Here is a 20,242-nt window from a genome sequence, read left to right as displayed (position 1 = left end):
GCAGCCTCCTTAGACCTCTTGCTTCAGGGTCCCTTCAAGGTAGCTATCCACTTGTAGATTGCTACCTGATGTTGATCCTTCTCCAACTGAAGTTTCATCAGAAGGATCAATTCTGACCACAAACAGCATTTTAAAACCAAATACAGGTTAACTCGAAAAATGAGAACATTGTGCAAAAGTCCATTTATTTGTATGCATTGCAACGCTATTGCCTGTAGATCAGCCACTGCTACTGCCCCGTCCCAGTGGACAAAAATGTTCTGACATTTCAGAATGATAGGTTTCATTGATTTTAGGTCATAATTGACCGAAATGTGATCGATCAGACATGTTCGAAAATATGTATGTGAGAGAGTCAAGTAGGAGACAGAGAGGATGGAGAATGAAACTAGTAGGTACAAAGCTAGAGCGACAAGATAGAACAGAGAAGGAAAAGGGAAAGAAGCCAAATAGAGAAATAGACTTTAGAGAGAGGCAGGGTGCAGGAGTAGAAGGGAGTGGTGAGGTGAGGTAGCGATTGGAAAGTGAGGGGAGGTAAGACAGGTACAAGAGAAAAAGAAACAAGAGGGAGGGAGGTAAAGAAGGAGAGAGAGGAAAGGGAGGGTAGAAAGAAAAAGAGAGGAAGGTGGGGCAAGTAAGAGAGGAAAGATAACCCTGTAGCACAGCACTGAGTGAAGATAGCACTATAGGAGGGAACAGAGTGCATAAGCTGGTGAGAAAGCTGCTGCATGCAGACTGTTCCCGGCAGGCGGTGATCTTGCAGGATACACAATAGGCTGAGTTGTCTGCAGGTGTAGCACAGCATCACAGCATCTCTCGGCTGCTGCTCAGTTTGTGAGTGAAGACAGCCTGCAGACACAGGGAAGATGACATTCTTGTTTAGGATATGGAAAGGAAGTGTCTAGCTTGTCGTGGAGGCTGCAGATCCCAGAAGGGGTGGCTTAATGGTTGGAAAGGCACAAGCAGGAGTGAGAGGAGGGGAGTGCATTGCCTGAATCCAAGCAGCATCATGCCAGCCAGTGTCGCCTTGGTGTGATGCTGCACAAAGAGCCATGGAGACACGGGGCTTGGTCACTACTGTCAGCCTGGCTCTGAGCCTTCTATCCTTGATTCTGCTGGTAATAGCTATATTTACAGATCACTGGTATGAGACGGACACAAGGAAACACAAGGAGATCTGCGAGAGCCAGGGCAACTCGGACCCTACAGACCAAAAGAATAGGCTGATGCCTCTTTACCAGCTGCCCTTCCGTGGGGACTCTTCTAAGAACCGCAGGATGGGTCTCCTGTCTCCGGCCCCGGCTGGTGGGGTCAGGGAGCCGGAGGACCTGCTGGAAAACTGGAGGTCTCTGCTGGGACTGGGGGTGCTGGAGTCTGACTGCGGGCGCCCCCTCTTCTCTACCTACTCCGGGCTGTGGAGGAAATGCTACATTATGGGAATCGACAAGGACATTGACAACCTCATCCTGAAAGGTGGGCAAGACTGCACTGTGTGCACATGTGTCTCCCCAATAAGGCGCCCAATTATGATACAATCATCATTGTACAATCTTACCACTTCTATGTAATATGAGGGACTACCTAAAGGTGCCCATTAATGATACAATGTTCATTGTACAATCTTACCACTTCTATGTAATATGAGGGACTACCTAAAGGTGCCCATTAATGATACAATCTTCATTGTACAATCTTATCACTTCTATGTAATATGAGGGACTACCTAAAGGTGCCCATTAATGATGCAATCTTCATTGTACAATCTTATCATTTCTATGTAATATGAGGGACTATCTAAAGGTGCCCATTAATGATGCAATCTTCATTGTACAATCTTATCATTTCTATGTAATATGAGGGACTATCTAGAGGTGCCCATTAATGATGCAATCTTCATTCTACAATCTTATGGCACTGCTATCCAAAGCTGCTGTGTGCACATGTGCCTCCCCCATACACATAAGGTGCCCATTAATGATACAATCTTCATTGTACAATCTTTCCACTTCTATGTAATATGAAGAACAACCTAAATGTACCCGTTGTACAATTTTAGGGCTGTTTCACACCAAGAGTGCTTTTTAGCAATTTTACGATTGCTAGAGTTTTGAAAAACGCTTGGTTAATGTAATCAAATGGGCTATTTCTCACTAGAGCGATTTTTTTTTAAAATCACAGTGCTGCATGTAACAGTTTTGCGGCAATTGTGAATCTGTAGAAAGTGTGAAAAAGCAAATGCGCCGTGAAAATCGCTTCAAAGTCACTTTAAAATCACATACCAAAAATTGCTTTAATATCACTCCTAATCCTTAATATCAAAGCGCTTTTTGGTGTGAAACATCCCACTCGTATGTAATATGAGGGACTACCTAAAGTATGCATTCAAAGTATATGCACTCCGTTTACCGTTCTACTATATAGATTGATGGGCACCTATACCAAATATTCACATAGCAGATACTTGGTGCTGACCATACAGAGATTCTGCATAGATTGATCTTATTCTAAAATCCCTACTGTACTGACAACACAGAGGGGCTCTGAGATCCCCCTAGTTATAGACTACTCTGTAACACTCTGTATGCTGCAAGGTGATTAATACTCACTGGAAACTCTGCTGAGATGAACAGTAACTGATGTAGTTGAGCCATAGTAAGTGTTGAGGATGTTGTTTTGCAGTACGCAGCCCTTACTTTTGCATATGCGCTGCATAAAGTAGGATATTCTACTCATTTATGTTAGTGGTTGGAAGTACCAGTGCATGGTATATGTTAAATCTAGACTACTCCCTGAGGTACATGATGCTGAATCTGATCAGATCTGTGATGTTTGCAGTTTGCGTAAGGTGGCCATACATTTTTCTATCTTTCCCCTTAGATTCCCAGCAGATTAGATCACTCATTTCAAATCTGCTAAAAATCGATGAATCAATCTGTCAGCCTGATCGATTGATCAATTGTATCCGAAAATGGAATGAAGCGGTTGATCGACATCGGCGGCTTATTGGGAGCGGCAGCAGATCTATGGCCAGTAGCCTTGCACTGCATCGATCAGTGCAATGCTGTGGTTCGATAGATTTTTAACAGATTTCAGCCTGGAATCTATTAAAAATCAATGCCTAGTGTGTGGAACGATTCAATCCCTCTGATCAATTTGATTTGAAAGGGATCAATCTAATGGTCGAATCTGGTGGCCATTTATAAGTCTACAGCCACCTTAAGGGACAGCTCATCTATTTAACTATTTATACGCTGAGGCTGATGTATCAGGATAGGTACAAGGTGAAACTGGAGCCAGAGGAGAGCAGTTGACCATTACAGCCAATCAGAATCCTTCTTTATTATAAAATCTGAAAGCTGTTTTGCGCTGCTCCACTTTTGCTCCAGGTTTCTTTGCGCCTGCCTTGATGAATCATCATCACTGGAGCAGATTTATTAAAACCAGTGAGAGGGAAATAGGAGCAAGAGTGGAGTAGTTGCTGAGAGCTACCAATCACAATCCTTTCTGTGGACCAGTGCTTGACTTCTGCACCACTTTGACTTCAATTCACCTGGCACTGGGTTTGTTAGATTGGCTTAATTTTGGTTCATGTTTGTTACAATCATTCTTCTATAGTAAGTCTATTTAAAAATGACTACTTACTGATTTCTATTGAGACATTAGTTGTTCAAAATAACTGTACGTATGAACACTTTATACTGGTGAGATCTCATCTTTGTATCTTATTTTTAGACTGTATTTTTCTGTTGTCTGCACAATATTCTGCTATTAATAGGTTTTTTGTAATCTTAGAACTAAAGTAGATTTGGACCTCTGAATTCCATTTTCATACCTACAGTCCTTTAGAAGTTGTATGGATGCTTACTGCATAGTACTTTTTAAATTAGATTAGCTAATAACTGGTTAAACAGGGAGGGGCTATAAGCGCCTGTAATAGATTATTATTAATAGATAGTTATACTAAGGATATCATAACCTGCTGTTTCCTGCCTGCCAGCGATGACTGTGGTTATCCAGAATAAGGCACAATCCGGGTGCTGACGCCTGCTCAGATTAAATGGATTAGAGTGAAAATCTTTAGTTGTTTAAACAGTATTATGCTCCTATATTGGTATTCTTAATGTAAAGCTGCTAGCACATGGCTCTATTATTGGTATAATTAGCAGCATTGGACTATCCTAAACACTTGACAGATTGGGTTTATAATTGTTGCCTAGCTACGCATCATATATTTATTTACCAGCCATCTGTAATTTATGCAACGTTAGTGCCTGGAGAGCCATTGCGTTGATGCCAATAAATTTTCATTATATGTATAGTGGCAGAAAATGCATCTTTGACACTTAGAACCCGAGCTAATGGAGTATGCCCAGCACGCAAGTTTAAATTACAGCTGGCACCCTTAGGAGACAGAGTACATCATTATGAGAATTAAAATAAACTGGATCAAAGGATGCGAGGAGAGCACTTACTGCTCGGTTACAGGGGAGAAAAGAATGACACTTGTTTGTTATTAAATGTGGTAAAATTCTAGCAATTAACTTCCAAATGAAATCCAAGTGCCAAAGCCTACTAGCAATGTAGCCAGGGGAGATCCGACCAACCCCCCCCCCCCCCCCCCTGACAACAATTAAATCCCCATTGAGTCATATCAGTGTCATTTATCCATTACTAATAAACACAATGATTGCCACGTTAATAATGTGAGCATCTGCTTAATCTCCTCCATGGTCATCCTGCACAGGAAGCCTACAGGAAGTATAGGAATGATTAGCAGGTTTTGAAGTGCTGTCTGTAAAGCCTAGAACCGCAGCGACAAGTACAAAGAGCTAGGGAAGACTGTATATTGCTATATTGGACTCAGTAGTCTTAAAGTGGACCTGAACTTTTGCACAGGACAAAAGGAAAACATAGGGAAATGCTCCCTGTATGTATTTAGAGAGTTTAGCCTGTCTAATCCCCCCTCATCTGTGACTAATCACAAGTTGTAATTTGATCTATTAGCTGTGTCAGCTGACTGCCTCGACAGAGCAGCTAATTTGTAAACACGGGATGATAATAATATGTCTGCTGCCATGAAACCAGGAAGTAGACACACTGCAGATTTACTGCAGGATTTATATCTGCTGTAACAAATACATGTTTTTCTTTAAAGGTTATTATGCTGTTGCATATCTTTTAGAGCAGAGAGGAAGTTCTGAGGTCAAGTCTGCTTTAAAGGTTGCCATAATGTTAAAGAGGAACTTTACTGAATAAAATGTCATGAAATTTTTTTTTATTTTTAGCAATATTTAGTCAGTATTTGGTGATTGTAAAAACCTTCCTCCCCCTGATTTATGTACCTAAATTTCTCACAGGCAGTGACATCTTTACTGCTGGTAGGTGAGTCACTGCGGAATGTTTGCTTACTGTGTGTTCCAAAACCAGCAGAAATAACTGTGGGAGGTGCTCTGGGAGGAGAATTCTGCATAATAAACAGCCTAGGCTAAACACAACTGGAAGGATGAGGTTATATACCAAAATACAGCACTATATATAGATATAGCAAGTGCTTCTGATGCTGAATCCAGGATAATTCATGTAAATATGGGTTCCTGAATAATTTACTACATTTTACTGTATGTCACTGGAGTTCTCACTAGAGTTCTGCTTTAAGTAATTTCAGGGCTGTCCTTGTCACACGTAAACATACATGCAGCTCTTTATGGTCCCATTTGTCATAATTAATAATCCAAGCCCTAGACATTAATGACACTGATTGCTTGGCGTTAAAGAGCAAATGTCTATGCTTTCATTTATAATAATACAGTCTACTGTACAGTTAATCTTTAGACAAATTGTTGGCTCTCAAATATGATGCGCTTGCTGCACAGATGTTTATGTATCAACGTAATTGCTAAATGCCCTCCAAAAATGCCGAAACTGCATAAATACTGTCAGCACAGTGCAGCTTGGCACAGAATGGTAATACATTTCAATTTGGTGGGTAAAATTACCTTTGCCTTTGGAAGGCAGTTCTCATTAATGTAAAGCAATCCTGCTTTGTATACAATAAAAGTTAACTTTACGTAAAGGGATACAATGGCATCCTTTCAGATCCTCTGCCTACACAATCACATTGAATTAGCATTGATGCCTTTGTGTTCTTTGCTTGTAAATATCTAGCTCCCAAATTATACAAGGAGACCGCGAAGATAAGTAGTGGGCGTAATTGGGGATTTCCTTGTTTGCTCATATTTTGTGTATATTTGTATATGGAGTTGGAAATCGGTAGACACTGGTATTCAATTACTCTGTTCTGCTAAGTCTTTTCCTAAGCCTCAGGGATCCAGCGCTGGCTCCCCTGTAACCACAGCTGACAATGACAAGGATCTCAGCTGTGGAAAAGACACAGTGGTGCCTTTAAAACTTTCCTACTGTGATCTGTAGGCCTGTGCAGTAGAGCTTTCCCGATCGGGCTCGGGTATTTCTACCTGAGCCCGATCGGAAAGCCGCTACTGTGTCTGCGCTGGATTGCGATAGCGCACCTCTGATTGGAGGCCATTCGGAGGCGGCCTGGTGTTGCGCTGATCCGCCTTTTGCGCAATTAAAGATTTACATTGCTGGTGTTTGGGGGCTGCCAGCACTGGATCCCAGATGGTGAGGAAGACAAGGGAAGCCTCATTAGGATCCAGAGGCTTCGTACAGATCCTCTTTAAATTAACTTTTTAACACTTTGAAATTGAAAAAGTACCAAAAAGTGGGTGAAAAAGTACTGTCATAATTATTAGTACTTACTCGTTTCCTGGTGGCTAAAAGGCATTTTATTGATAAGGTTTGAAAAATATCACCTAGAAGATAACTCAGGAGAAAAATGTAATTGCATATGGGCCTGTGTCTTGTCATAGGAAGTAATCCAATTCACTTTTTCTCCTAGGTTTTCGATATTTCACATCTTATCAATAAAATGCCTTTTACGCCACCAGCAAGCAAGAAAATACTCAGAATAATTTTAGTAGTACTTTTTCAACTACTTTTTGGAACTTTTGCAACTGCAGAGTGCTGAAAAGTTATTTTAAACAGAAGATGATTTTTTTTCCTAGGAGAAAATGTAGGAGAAAAAGTGAATTGGATTGGGCCCAGAGGTCCATATACAATTTACTTTTTCTCCTAACTTTTCACCCAGGTGATATTTTCACACCTTGTTATAAAATGCATTTTAAACCACAGCAAGTGAGAAAATACTCTCAGGCTAGATTCACAGTGGGACGTTGCATTTTGATGCCACGTTAAAGTCGCACCACAAGCTTACAACGCAACGCGCCCAAAAAGTGACAACGCAGCGTTACCGTCACATACAGCAGATACAGTAAAAAATACAGGCAATGAAAAGTATGCTTCCAAGTCATTACTGAGCATGTGCAAACAGTCCAACGCAGCTAATAACGTGTATAACGCACTGCATGCAGTACTTTTACTTAACGTGCAACGTTAGACACCAATGCAACGTGTGCACTGTGAACAGGGCATTGATTTTTCATTGCAGTGAGTTATTCTGCGTTAAATGTTGTTTTAACGCGCGACTTTAACGTCCCACTGTGAACTTAGCCTAAATCATTTTCATAGTACTTTTTCACCAACATTTGGGTACGTTTTCAATTGCAAAATGCTTAAAAGTTATTTTAAAGAGAATATAAAAATGATCTCCTAGGAGAAAAAGTGAATTGCATATGAGCCATAGTGTTTAATGGAGTTTCCAAGTTTTGTAGAGTTAAAACCTAAAGTTAGAAATGGATTTACTGCATCTGGAAGTTTATGTTGATTATCCACATTTCCGGAGGGTTTTTTTTTAGAAATGCAAAATTAAATAACCTCGCTGTTCTTGTTGTTAAACCTCAAAGTGATTATTCAGTGCAACATCAAAGGATTAGCTGAACTGAGTCCACCTGTGAACATTAAAGTAACCCCTTTGTGTATCACTGCTTCTCTACCTGGCTGTAAGCCTGCACAGAATAGAGCCGGGCGGTATGGACGAGCTCAGCTCGTCCATCACCGCCGGAGGCTGCCGCTCAGGCCCTGCTGGGCCGATTTTAGTGAAATAAAAAGCAGCACACGCAGCCGGCACTTTGCCAGCCGCGTGTCCTGCCTGATCGCCGCCGCTCTGCGGCGATCCGCCGCGAGCGGCGGCGAAAGAGGGTCCCCCCAGCCGCCTGAGCCGAGCGTAGCCGGAACAAAAAGTTCCGGCCAGCGCTAAGGGCTGGATCGGAGGCGGCTGACGTCAGGACGTCGGCTGACGTCCATGACGTCACTCCGCTCGTCGCTATGGCGACGATGTAAGCAAAACAAGGAAGGCCGCTCATTGCGGCCTTCCTTGTTTATTCTGGGCGCCGGAGGCGATCGGAAGAACGGCTCCGGAGCGCCCTCTAGTGGGCTTTCATGCAGCCAACTTTCAGTTGGCTGCATGAAATAGTTTTTTTTTTATTTAAAAAAAACCCTCCCGCAGCTGCCCTGGCGATCTTAATAGAACGCCAGGGTGGTTAATTCCCCAGCAGCGTTGGCTGTGGTCACAATATAGGCTCTGCTGAGCTCTGATGAGTCTCCTGCTTTGGCTTCTAATGCTGGGGATACACGGTACGTTTCTGTACCGTGTATCGAGCAGCTGATCCGGCCAGCTGATAATATTCAGCCGGTCCGATCACGCTGCTCCACCCCCGCCCTCTCGATCCCCGCCGGCGGGACAATGGCAGGGAATCGAGCAGCTGATAATGAGCGCCGGCGGGGACGAGCGGTAATCGATCCGCACGCACGCGTGGACGAGCGGAGACGCGTCGGGGGTCGATCCGGCGGCTAATCGGCCGCCGGATCGACCCGTGTATTCCCAGTATAACATTCACCCCCCTCCCAATGTAATTGCCAACATGCCAATGCAGGTGTTAGTTCTTCATATCAGTTGTAATTAATAGAGTGCTTAAAGGGGTCCAATGTAAAACTCACACTGAGGCCCAAAGCTCCTTACAGATTCCACTGTCCATAATATCACCAAAGGGTCAGGAAGGGGTGTGGGTGACATGGAATGTGTGTGTCTGTCAAGGATGGGAAAAGGTGTGGCAAGTAACTGGAGGAGGTACTGCAGGGGCAGCAGGGGGGTGTGGCAGTGTCATGGCTGGACTCCCAAAACAGGAAATTGAGAAATACAACAAGAGACGAGGGGTATTTACAAAATCAGGATGATAATAGGGGAAACCAAACAAGCAGGTAGGTGAAGATTACGAGTATTACTCCACTGGGTGGTCAATGGATCCTCTTGAGGTGGTTGCTCGCTTAGAAAAATATAGGGACTCCAGTTGAACCTGGGGGCTACAGACTCCCAACAGGAGTAGGACAGTACAGATGGAAGTATGTTAAGTGGGCTCAACCCACTTCTTCAGGCCAAATGTTCCTGCCAAAAAAACACTCAAAATTTGGCTGTGTTATTGTTTTTGGCACCAACACTTGTCCTGAAGAAGAGGGTTGAGCACACAAAACACATTGCCAGCTATTAAAAACTGTATTTTACACTAAAACTAATGTCATTCCTATGAGGTAAGTAACCTCTACTTTTTCATTTATTTTTACTTAATTTTATACCTACCTGGGTACTGCTTTCTCCCATGTGTTGTGTATTGGGCTGTAGAGATGAAATATCCCATTCATTCATGAGATTTATGTAAGAGAGATTTATGCAATAGTGTTGGCAAGACCATTAATACAAAAGGCAAAAACAAAAAAAATAGTTTTTTAGTTTAGTAAGGTCCACTAAACGTGGAAAAAGCCCTTTGGTCTGCTGGAAAACAAACTATCGGAAACTCTAAGTGTAAACCGTTTAATATAGAGTTTTCATAGTAAAAAACAGCGTAAAAAATAGCATAAATACAAAACATACATACGGAGCCCATGCAATGGGAACCCCGAGAAAGTTGCACGCGTGTATGGGTCAGTAGTATAGGACAGTATACAGATGCCACCTGTCTCCTTCCCGCCCAGTTTCGCAAACTAGCATCATCAGTCCTAAAGATCTGACAATAGGGTGGAAGTTTAACTTTCAGTAGAATAATCAGTCTAAATGCAAAATCAAAACTTCAATGGAGTGGTTCAAAACCACGAATCTGACTTGTCTTAATGCTAAAAAATATGGGAAAATTCAATGCCGAACACTAATGCAAGGCACCTTCAATCATGCTTAAGCTAATTGGACTTTCAAGGATATTGTTTCTAGAAAGCCAGCCCAAAACAAGTGTTTTCATTTCAAGTCCCTTTGCCCAGCACTCACTGTGTATAATTATAATGCCCTGTAGGCCTGCATGCCGCGCACGTGTATAAAAGCAAATGCCTATTCCTCAGAATGTAAGAACATTTTCTGCTTACTGAAGTCTGATCTTTCATCGTAACTGTCAACGCTGTGAGTAAAATATGCATGTGAGACCCATGTGAATGTTCTCTGTGACATGTTATGTTTGTGAAAAGTGCTTCCTAAACTGACCCTAAGGGACCATTAATAGTATGCAGTTTCCACTTGCAAAGAGGAATGTAGGCCTATTAAAGAACAACTCCAGACTGAAAGTAAAATCAGAGTCTTGCTTTTTACCAGGAAACCACTTGACCTCTGATGATAATGAATAGTAGTAAATGGGGTACTATTGCTGGATGGGGGCCGTGCTACATCAAAACTGCCTTCCTGCCCACTTTTCTTCTTTTATCCGCCCCCTAATCTTACCAGTGCAGCAGAAGTGTTGTATTCACTGCCGCATGGCTTAGCCTGAGACCACTCTTCTGAAAGGGACAAATGCCCAGACTGCCACCTCCTCCTATGTGACTGCACCCTCACACTTAGCATTGGTGCAGAGGGTGGGGCAAAAGTGGTCAAACAATCTGGCTGTCCTGAGCCATCTCTTTGCATGCTACCTGAGATTAAGTCATATACAGGGGTGTCCTATTTGGAGAGGACCACAGTGGAACACTGAGTATGGTAAGCAGTGTGGGGAAGTGAGGGCAGGCCTGGATTTACATCACAGAAGCCTATAGGCACAGTTGTCCTGGCACACTAAACTTCACCCTCCAGAAACCCACCGCAAGTGTGCTGGCTGACCCACCCAGCTGTTCTCCCTTACCCGTCATAGGTAGCAACAGGTGTGTCTTAGCATTAGGTAGACAGCTAGTGGTGCCCCCAACTGAAGGGAGATTCTTGTCAGTGGAATGCAGAGAGCCAGGTGACTAAACTCTCAGCTACACTCTGTTAAGGACTCTGCATAGGGAAGGAGGGAGGCACTGGGGGAGGGGAGTGAGCCGGCCCTCCATCATCAGGTGCCTGTAGGCACGTGCCGACAGTGCCTTATGGTAAATCCGGCCCTGAGTGAGGGAAGAGAAGGGTAAGGCACACTGTAAGGCTTCTCTAATGCAACCTTACTGCTGTATATGGTTCTACTGAGGGTCGAATCCACTCGAAAGCAAATTTGTGTTAGTAATAACAATAAATATATTTCGGCTGTTTTTTTTGTATTTATGGTGTGTATATTTTTTAATTCATCCATTCTGTCGCTTCCACTCCCAGTAACACGGTCAGTCACCGCCAGTTGTTTTCTTCTGTGCATGCGTGGCTCGGCTGAACGCCCTGTCTAGCGCAGCGCTGTACAGAAAACGGTCCTGTCACTTAACTGTCCCTCTGATGGGCTCACATTCTAATCCCTAATATAGGCATTTGCCTATGTATTCATCATGTAGTGTATGAATGGTAGTGTGTAGGGCCAATTTAGGGAGGGGGGGGGAGGCGGAGGGATAAAAAAAAAATACAAACATTTTGCTCTCTTTTTTTTTTTTTAATAATGGCAGCAGTGATCAGATACCACCAAAATAAAGCTCTACTGGTGGGAAGAAAAGGAGCTAAAATTCATTTGAGTGTTAAGTTGTATGAGTGAGCAATAAACCGTTAAACCTGCGCAGTGCTGAATTGACAAAAATACCCTGGTCACTAGGGGGGTCTAAACCTCTGGTCCTCAAGAGGTTAAACGGATATATGGCAACAGTCTAATCAAAGAACCAATGGGGAGCTCCGGGGCAAATTCAAAGCTGCTTTTCTGGGGTTCTCTATTGCAGTATTGGGAGTGTTTGTACAGCAGTGGTGAGCAGCGGTGTTGGTGGTGCTGAGCTACTGCTTAGTTCAGGGTCATGTCACTGTCTGTGGAGCTTGGACTGTGGATATAGATCCCATAGACTAGCATTAAAGAGAACCCGAGGTGGGTTGGAAGAATGTTATCTGCATACAGAGGCTGGATCTGCCTATACAGCCCAGCCTCTATTGCTATCCCAAACCCCCCTCAGGTCCCCCTGCACTCTGCAATCCCTCATAAATCACAGCCACGCTGCTGACAAACAGCTTGTCAGAGCTGGCTGTGTTTATCTCTATAGTGTCAGTCTGCTGCTCTCCCCGCCTCCTGCAGAACTCCAGTCCCCACCTGCATCCCTTCCCTCCCTGCTGATTGGAGGGAATGGACTGGGGCAGGGACCAGAGCTATGCAGGAGGCGGGGGAGCAGCTGAGACTGACACTACAGATGTAAACACAGCCTCGCAGCATGGCTGTGATTTATGAGGGATTGCAGAGTGCAGGGGGACCTTAGTGGGGTTTGGGATAGCAACAGAGGCTGGGCTGTATAGGCAGATCCAGCCTCTGTATGCAGATAACATTCTTTAAACACACCTCGGGTTCTCTTTAAGTACAATGTGTGCATGCCCACCCAATGTGCAATACTATATGGTAGGATTGACAGAACTAGAATTAGTGGTGACCTAGCTTCAAATATAGTGATAATAGAGAAGGCCACACACTTCAGTATGGTACGGAATAGGGAGCAGTGAGCAAAGCAGGGGAGCTCAACACTGGTTTTGCTTTGTTTGTTTTTCTATGCTTTAAGTTCTAGTATCATATGACATTAAAAGTTTGTATAAGTTAGGGTCTTTTCACACTGTGCTTGACAATGCAACGGTGCCAAAAAGTCACATCATGCATTAGACGTGTGGTGCAATCATGCAGTGAAGCATACAGTATAATAAAAATATGCTTCACTGCCACTGTAAACACACACATTGTCCAGTAAAGTCACACCATCCTGAGCGTTACCCCAATGCAATCCACTACTCCCAATGTCATATTGGGTCAATGTCACCACACCAAATGTCATTGACAAGACAAGTCAAATAACTTTTATATTGTGCTTTTCTCCTGGCAGACTCAAAGCACCAGAGCTGCAGCCACAAGGGCATGCTCTATATACAGTGTTAGGGAGTCTTGCCCAAGCTCTCCTCACTGAATACGTGCAGACTTACTGAAAAGGAAGAGCCAAGATTTAAACTCTGGTCTCCTGTGTCAGAGGCAGAGCCCTTAACCAGTACACTATCCAGCCACTACTGAGACGCTATGGTATTGTCTGTACTGCAATCACTGGGGAAGGTTTACTAATCTCCCTGCAACTAATTACATTACAAATTAGATTGCACTGCAATGTATTTTACACTGCAGTGTAGACTGTTACAATCACTCAACTGATAGACTCTGCAGAAGAAAAGACAAGTAACAGATCACTTCTTCCTCCTGCCTCTGTTTTAGGTCCTGTTTGCATTGCTGATGGTTGTGCCCGCTGCCTGTACATGGTGCGAACACAGAAAAAAAATCAGTTGCAAATCAGTTGCCTGGTGATTGACAATGGAACTGCTCCTGCCACTCAGTGGAGACACTTTGTTTTGCAGTGCTCTGTTGAATGGTCCTGCATATGTATTCATATGTATTAACTTGAATGGACTATAAGGTCGGTGAGAGATCAAAGCTATTTCTTTGAATAGGAGTGCTTGTATCGGATCAAATACAGAAATGACAAGTGAACGCTATTCATATGGGCAAGTATTGCATAATAAGGGGATGCATTATAGATCTGACTATTTTAAATTAATTATGTAATTCACTTGGATTGGATATTCGCTTAAAGGGGTTCTTCCGCGAATGAGGAACAAAATAAAAAGTGGTTTTTGCATAAACTATTAAACATCCTTCTAAAATAGTGTAAAAAGTTTTTTTTAAAATGAATGGTTTCATCAATACAACATGTAATGTAAATAGTGACGTATGAAGGACTGGGAGGGTAATCCATTTGTTAGGGGTGTTTTTTTTTTACTTTCTTTTCACAAACATAACTCCTGCCTAAGTAGTTTTCAGTGGTATAACCCACTTCTAGCAGGAATCGCCTATAGCCCTAATGGCTCTGCTGAGCTGCTGAATATGTGTTTACATTTTTGCTAGGCAACCAGATGCTGTGCAGAGACTCGTTTGTGAAGAGTCATAAGCTGCTGGGAGAATTAATCAGTCCCATCTACACCATATGATTCTTTGTTAGATTCGATTCAATTTGATTTGATTCAATCTGACATGTCCAATTCATGATTCGATTCAAACTGAATCGAATCATGAATCGGACATGTCAGATTGAATCAAATCAAATCAATGAATCGAATCAAATTGAATCGAATCTGACAAAGAATCATATGGTGTAGGTGGGACTGATTCTCTCAGCAGCTTATGACTTTTTACTAAGGAGTCTCTGCACCCGGGGTCTGGTTGCCTAGCAACAATGTAAACACATATTCAGCAGCTCAGCAGAGCTAAGCCATTAGGGCTATAACAGGGATTCCTGCTAGAAGTGGGTTATACCACTGAAAACTACTTAGGCAGGAGTTATGTTTATGAAAAGAAAGTAAAAAAAAAACACCCCTAACAAATGGATTACCCTCCCAGTCCTTCATACGTCACTATTTACATTACATGTTGTATTGATGAAACCATTCATTTAAAAAAAAAAACTTTTTACACTATTTTAGAAGGATGTTTAAAAGTTTATGCATAAAGCACTTTTTATTTTTTTCCTCATTCGCGAAAGAACCCCTTTCACGCAAACCTTGAAGCGAAAATAAACGTATGAGATAATGAATTGTATGTGTAGTACAGCTAAGAAATAGAACATTCGTATCAAATAAACGCGTCTCATATTGGTTTTCAGTAAAGGAAGAGTTAAAAAAAACTTCACTTGTTATCGATGCAAAAGAGCTCCTCTGAGCTATCTATTCAGCCCACCTTGGGTCAAATACATTCCTTTCTTTTTTTTTGAAGCACTTAAACAGCCAAGAAACAGCTGGAGATAAGGTTTTACTGCAAGGAAGTTCAAAGGGTCAATATTTCTGTTTTGTTTTATAGGTTACAATACAGAGTATGGTTTGTAAACTGCAAATATGACAGAATGATGCAACGTTATTAAAAAAAAATGTATATAACGTAAAATAACAATATGTAACTCTTTTCTTTGCTACTAATGTTCTGTTCATTATGTGTACTACACGTACAATTCATATCATAACATTTTTTCGCTTCAGGTTTCCTTTAATTGTGATTAAAAAAAAATCTTTGAACATAACTTTTTTTCTATACTATAGATATATAATGCGGAGCAGTAATGCACTGAATCTGCATGCGTACTGCAATACAATCAGCAGTATGAACCATGCATTAGTACATTTTTTTTTTGGGGGGGGGGGGCAGCTTCCCATTTTAGGTGAAATGTAGCTTGTCTGGAAGTGAAAGGCTGGTTTGGTTATTTGACCCCTGTATATATTTCTGCAGCTTGGCCACTGAGGACGCTGTTTAATATGGATGATATTTCAGTTATATTCCGTTTGGCACCATCAGTACATTTAATGAATGGAAATACGAGGGGGGAATGCAATTTTCTGTGCAGAGTGTAATATGCATAGCTGACAGTGTTTGTTATCGCAAACGCCAAGAGCTCTAAAGAAACTGCTGTCAATACACACGCATGACAATGCTGATTCAAAGCGGTGTGGAACCCACATTTTTTACAAGCAACATTCAGATGCCTGCTGGGGCACTGAACTACAGATATAACTCATACTTACTTCATTAAATCTCATTTCCTTCTCAGCTACAAATCCTTGTTTTTATTTTTTGACAGGCGATGAACTGGCAGATCCCATTTTCCTCCTCTGCTGTCCCTCTCCCCACCTCCATATAACCATGCTGCTGGCCCACCCACCAAACGCCGTATGATTTCACGTTTGCCTTCTGCATTGGTGCAAAAAAAGGGAGAGAAGTGTATATACCCGTAGATAAGCTGCCCCACGGCTAGTCAAACTACACACACACACATACCTGTAGATAAGCTGCCCCACGGCTAGTCACCCACAAATAAGCCCACCTCCCATGTCTCACCACAGCCCCCATGCAGAGTGCACATTAGAAGTGTGGCTCTTCTATGCAGTGCATCACTGTGGTCACATGACAATGAGCTTGAAGCTCTAGTGGCAAGTTGCAAAGCTGCAGTGGAGATGCGAGGACTTCTGGCGTAGCCAGTAGAGGTAACAATAGCTACGGGTACAAGATCTGCATAGGGAACCCTGCAGGTTAGCCAGGTACATTGTAGCGTAGAAGCCGACTCCCACTTTTTACCCATGTTTTGTAGTAAAAGGAGGTCATCTTATATATTAATGTATATGATACTGATACTTTTATGTGCCAAGCATGATGATCACCATGTGCATGCAAGTACGATCACTGGGGGGGGGGGGGGGGGCACCTGGCACTGTGGCAGACACCATGGGTTGTGTTGGAACATGGGCAATAGGATGAGTAGCAGAGAAACCTCTGTAAGGCTGCTATAATTTAGCCTTATTGTGAATGAATGTATTCTTTCAAATACAGCAACTTAAAACATAAACATAAAACAGATGAAATGGTGCCTTGTGTACAGGAATCAGCTTGATAATAGTGTAACACTGGCACAATGATGTTTCATATGCAAATACAGTGTCATTTCACAAGTGAATCCAGAACCATTGTTTAATTGTTCTGATTATGTTCTCATTCCTAATCCATGTTGAAACAGCCCTACTTCCAGATACATACACTAGTAACCCTGTTACTGTTAACAAAAAATATTAAAGCAACAGTTCAGAATAAAAGTAATAATAAAAAACAGAAATCCCCAACACGGATAAAAGATCATTGCTCTGTGTCAGATTTTTTTGGAACTACCGTTTTCTTTAGTCACAGCCTTAAATCTGTTGGAATACTTATCTACCAACTTTGCACATCTAGACTATTCTGTATTTACCCACTCTTCTATACATAACTGGTCAAACCCAGTTAGATTGGATGGTGACCATTGGTGTACTGCACTCTTGAAGTCATTCCACAGAATTTCAATAAGGTTTAAGTTTGATCTGTGATTAGGCCATGCAGAGACATTCACCTCTTTCTACTTCACATTTTCATTTGAAAAAAAAATGAACTAGTAGCTGCTTCCCTCAAGTTATTACCAATCCATACAATTTTAAACATTGGGAGGATACCTCGTAAGAGTGGTGAGAAAATCAAATTCTATTCTCAAGGCTCCAATATTCATATTTTCCCTTCAAAAAGTTGTGGGAAGTTCAACATGGTGGGGCTTATGTTACCCCAAGTGAGAAAGTCATTAACACCTTATAAAACCATGCAGTTTGGGTGGGCAAAGGGAAAAGTGAATGAACTTGTAGCCCCTTCACCCAAACTATAACCAACTCATATAGCTTTCAGATCTAAGGTGATACCATGTTGGGTGGTGAAAAAGACCAAAAATAACCTCTCAAAATACTCTAAGACTGTCCCAAAAACCTTATCTCCTGCAAAAAGGAGTTGTGAGAAATTAGACATGGCGTAACACTTACGGTGATATCCACGAACTCCCTTAACAGGTAACGACCTTACTGTTTCCACCATCACACAGGTGAATAATCAGAGGGGTGTTGGGGTGTGGCATACATTCAAAAAGGACATCTGGAAAAAAAAGGCGCGGGATAGAGACAACATTTTAAGAGATTATCTATAACAATATTTTTTATTATTTCTAAATCATTATCTAAGATCAAGTAATAAATATGATGAAATAATGGTAAGAAAATCGCAAAATATTGTCTATAACAATAAAACGATACTTACACTTGTATTAAGCATAGTAAAACATGTGTAAATATTACAGATATTTTACAGCAACTATACCTAACCCTACCCTTACACAGAACCCTCCCTGTAACTATTCCTAACCCTAAAACTCCCCTGGTGGTGCCTGACCTTAAAACTTACCTGGTGATGCCTAACCCTAACCCCCCCCCCCGGGTGGTGCCTAACCCTAAAAACACCCCTACTTCGCTGCAAACAACATGAATAGAAAAAGCGATATATTTCTAACTGAATAAATAGCCTAACAATAACGTATGCATTAAAAAAAATCTTAAAATAATGGTAATATAAAGTATATTTATTAGTAAGATAATGTATTTCAAAACTATAATTTACATATTTTGATTTCACAGTCCCAGCCCCCGCTATTTATCAGGTGCCCTAATTTCTTCTTTGGCCCCCATTAGCCAATATTTTGCACTGGAGCCTATGGTGCTCCCTTTTAGTCCATTAACCATATGCACCCTTTTTTCCAATTCCCGATTTTGTGACCTCTTACCTATTTATCCCAAAGCATTACAAAGCAAGAAATAAATTATTTAAAATGAAACATAAACTTGCTGTTAAAACAGCTGTTATTAAAACTCAGCAATTCAATTCACATCGGTTTTCAAAATGTATCATGTTCTTTTTGTCATCTGTCACCTGTTCTCCTTTCACAATATTCTTGTTTGGTTGCAGTAACAGTCTACCTATTGCACTTGTTGAATATGTAGAACAAGGGCGCTTTATGAACTTGAGAGTGATCTTCAGCCCTTCTTGTGAGGTAATGCCAAATGATGAAAGAGGGAGCGGCCACACCGTCCAAAATTCTCTCAGTTTAGGTACTCTTGAACAGGGGCATAACTACAGAGGAGCAACCTCTGCGAAAGCAGGGGGGCCCAGAGCTGTAAGGGCTTCCAAACTGCTACTTCTCTCCCTCTGATAAAGAGGCCCATCCTTTGGATCAGATGTTTTTGTGGCTACACACACCTGTTTTATGACCCTTGTAACCCCAGGCTGTGAGGGTCAGAAGTGGTAAAAGGGAAAAGGTGTGACCATTGGGGGGGAAGGGGGGGCAATCAAAGTTTTACTGCTCTTGAAAGTGGAATTTATTGTGCACTGCTTAATGAGCATGTTCATTCTCTGATGGTGGAAACAATTGTTGTACTTGCCTTTCTTCTTTCCTTTGCATCCTTATCTTCACACTACTTCATTCTCTAGCAGTCTCAGCAGAGCCGGGACAAGGTCCTCCAGCACCCAAGGCTGAGATACCAAAGTGCGTCCATCCCTTCCCCCAGCCATCACACACTGAGTGCTATTAAACTAAGAGGCGGCCCAGGGCCCCCAACACCTTAATCTCTAGTTATCTGGCTTGCAGTAATTACCGTGTATCCCATTTTCTTATTTCTCTCTGCTTCAAACACAACAGGGGAATGATAGCTGAGTGAGTTGTGCGCCCCCTCCTACACTGCGCCCTGAGGCTGGAGCCTCTCTTGCCTCTGCCTCGGCACTGCCCTTAGTCTCAGGTAATACCCATACAGGACCCATCTAATGATGTTGCTGCACAAATATAAGGGAATATGCTTGAGATGTGAGGGCTCGTTCACACTAGTGTTGGGCGAACAGTGTTCGCCACTGTTCGGGTTCTGCAGAACATCACCCTGTTCGGGTGATGTTCGCGTTCGGCCGAACACCTGGTGGTGTTCGGCCAAACTGTTCGGGTTCGCCCGAACGGCTAATTGCCTGGCCGAACAGGGCCCTGTTCGCCCGAATACTGCCCCCTATGGGGTCGCAGGCATAAGGGGGGAGCATGCCCCGATCGCGGGGGGGGGTCGGAAATTCCCCCCACCCCCTCCGCTAGCGCTCCCCCCTCTGCCCGCTTCCCCATTCAAAAGTTAGGAAGTGAAACTGTACCTGTGCGGTAGTGGGTGGCTGGCAGTGGGCGGCACTATGGAGTGACTGAGGAGGAGGAGGAGTCCGGAGAGTGACGCGTTGAGGGAGGCCGGGCAGCGGGCGGTTCAGCAGTAGTACCGTACTACTGCTGATCCGCCCACTGCCCGGCCTCCCTCAACGCGTCACTCTCCGGACTCCTCCTCCTCCTCAGTCACTCCATAGTGCCGCCCACTGCCAGCCACCCACTACCGCACAGGTACAGTTTCACTTCCTAACTTTTGAATGGGGAAGCGGGCAGAGGG

General features: G+C 42.8%; 1 protein-coding gene across 1 annotated transcript in view; it reads left to right on the top strand.

The window, feature by feature from the left end:
• Window positions 1–697: 697 nt before the first annotated feature.
• TMEM178A (transmembrane protein 178A) overlaps window positions 698–20,242 on the top strand; it is a 178,645-nt gene continuing 159,100 nt past the window's right edge. The window contains exon 1 of the mRNA XM_068232150.1: window positions 698–1,473. Within this exon, the coding sequence (XP_068088251.1) occupies window positions 1,053–1,473 (421 nt within the window). The 5' untranslated portion in view covers window positions 698–1,052. The remainder of the gene's footprint in view (window positions 1,474–20,242) is intronic.

This window comes from Hyperolius riggenbachi, chromosome 4 (assembly GCF_040937935.1).
Source record: "Hyperolius riggenbachi isolate aHypRig1 chromosome 4, aHypRig1.pri, whole genome shotgun sequence".
Taxonomy (NCBI): Eukaryota; Metazoa; Chordata; class Amphibia; order Anura; family Hyperoliidae; genus Hyperolius; species Hyperolius riggenbachi.
This window is presented reverse-complemented; position numbering and strand designations above follow the sequence as displayed.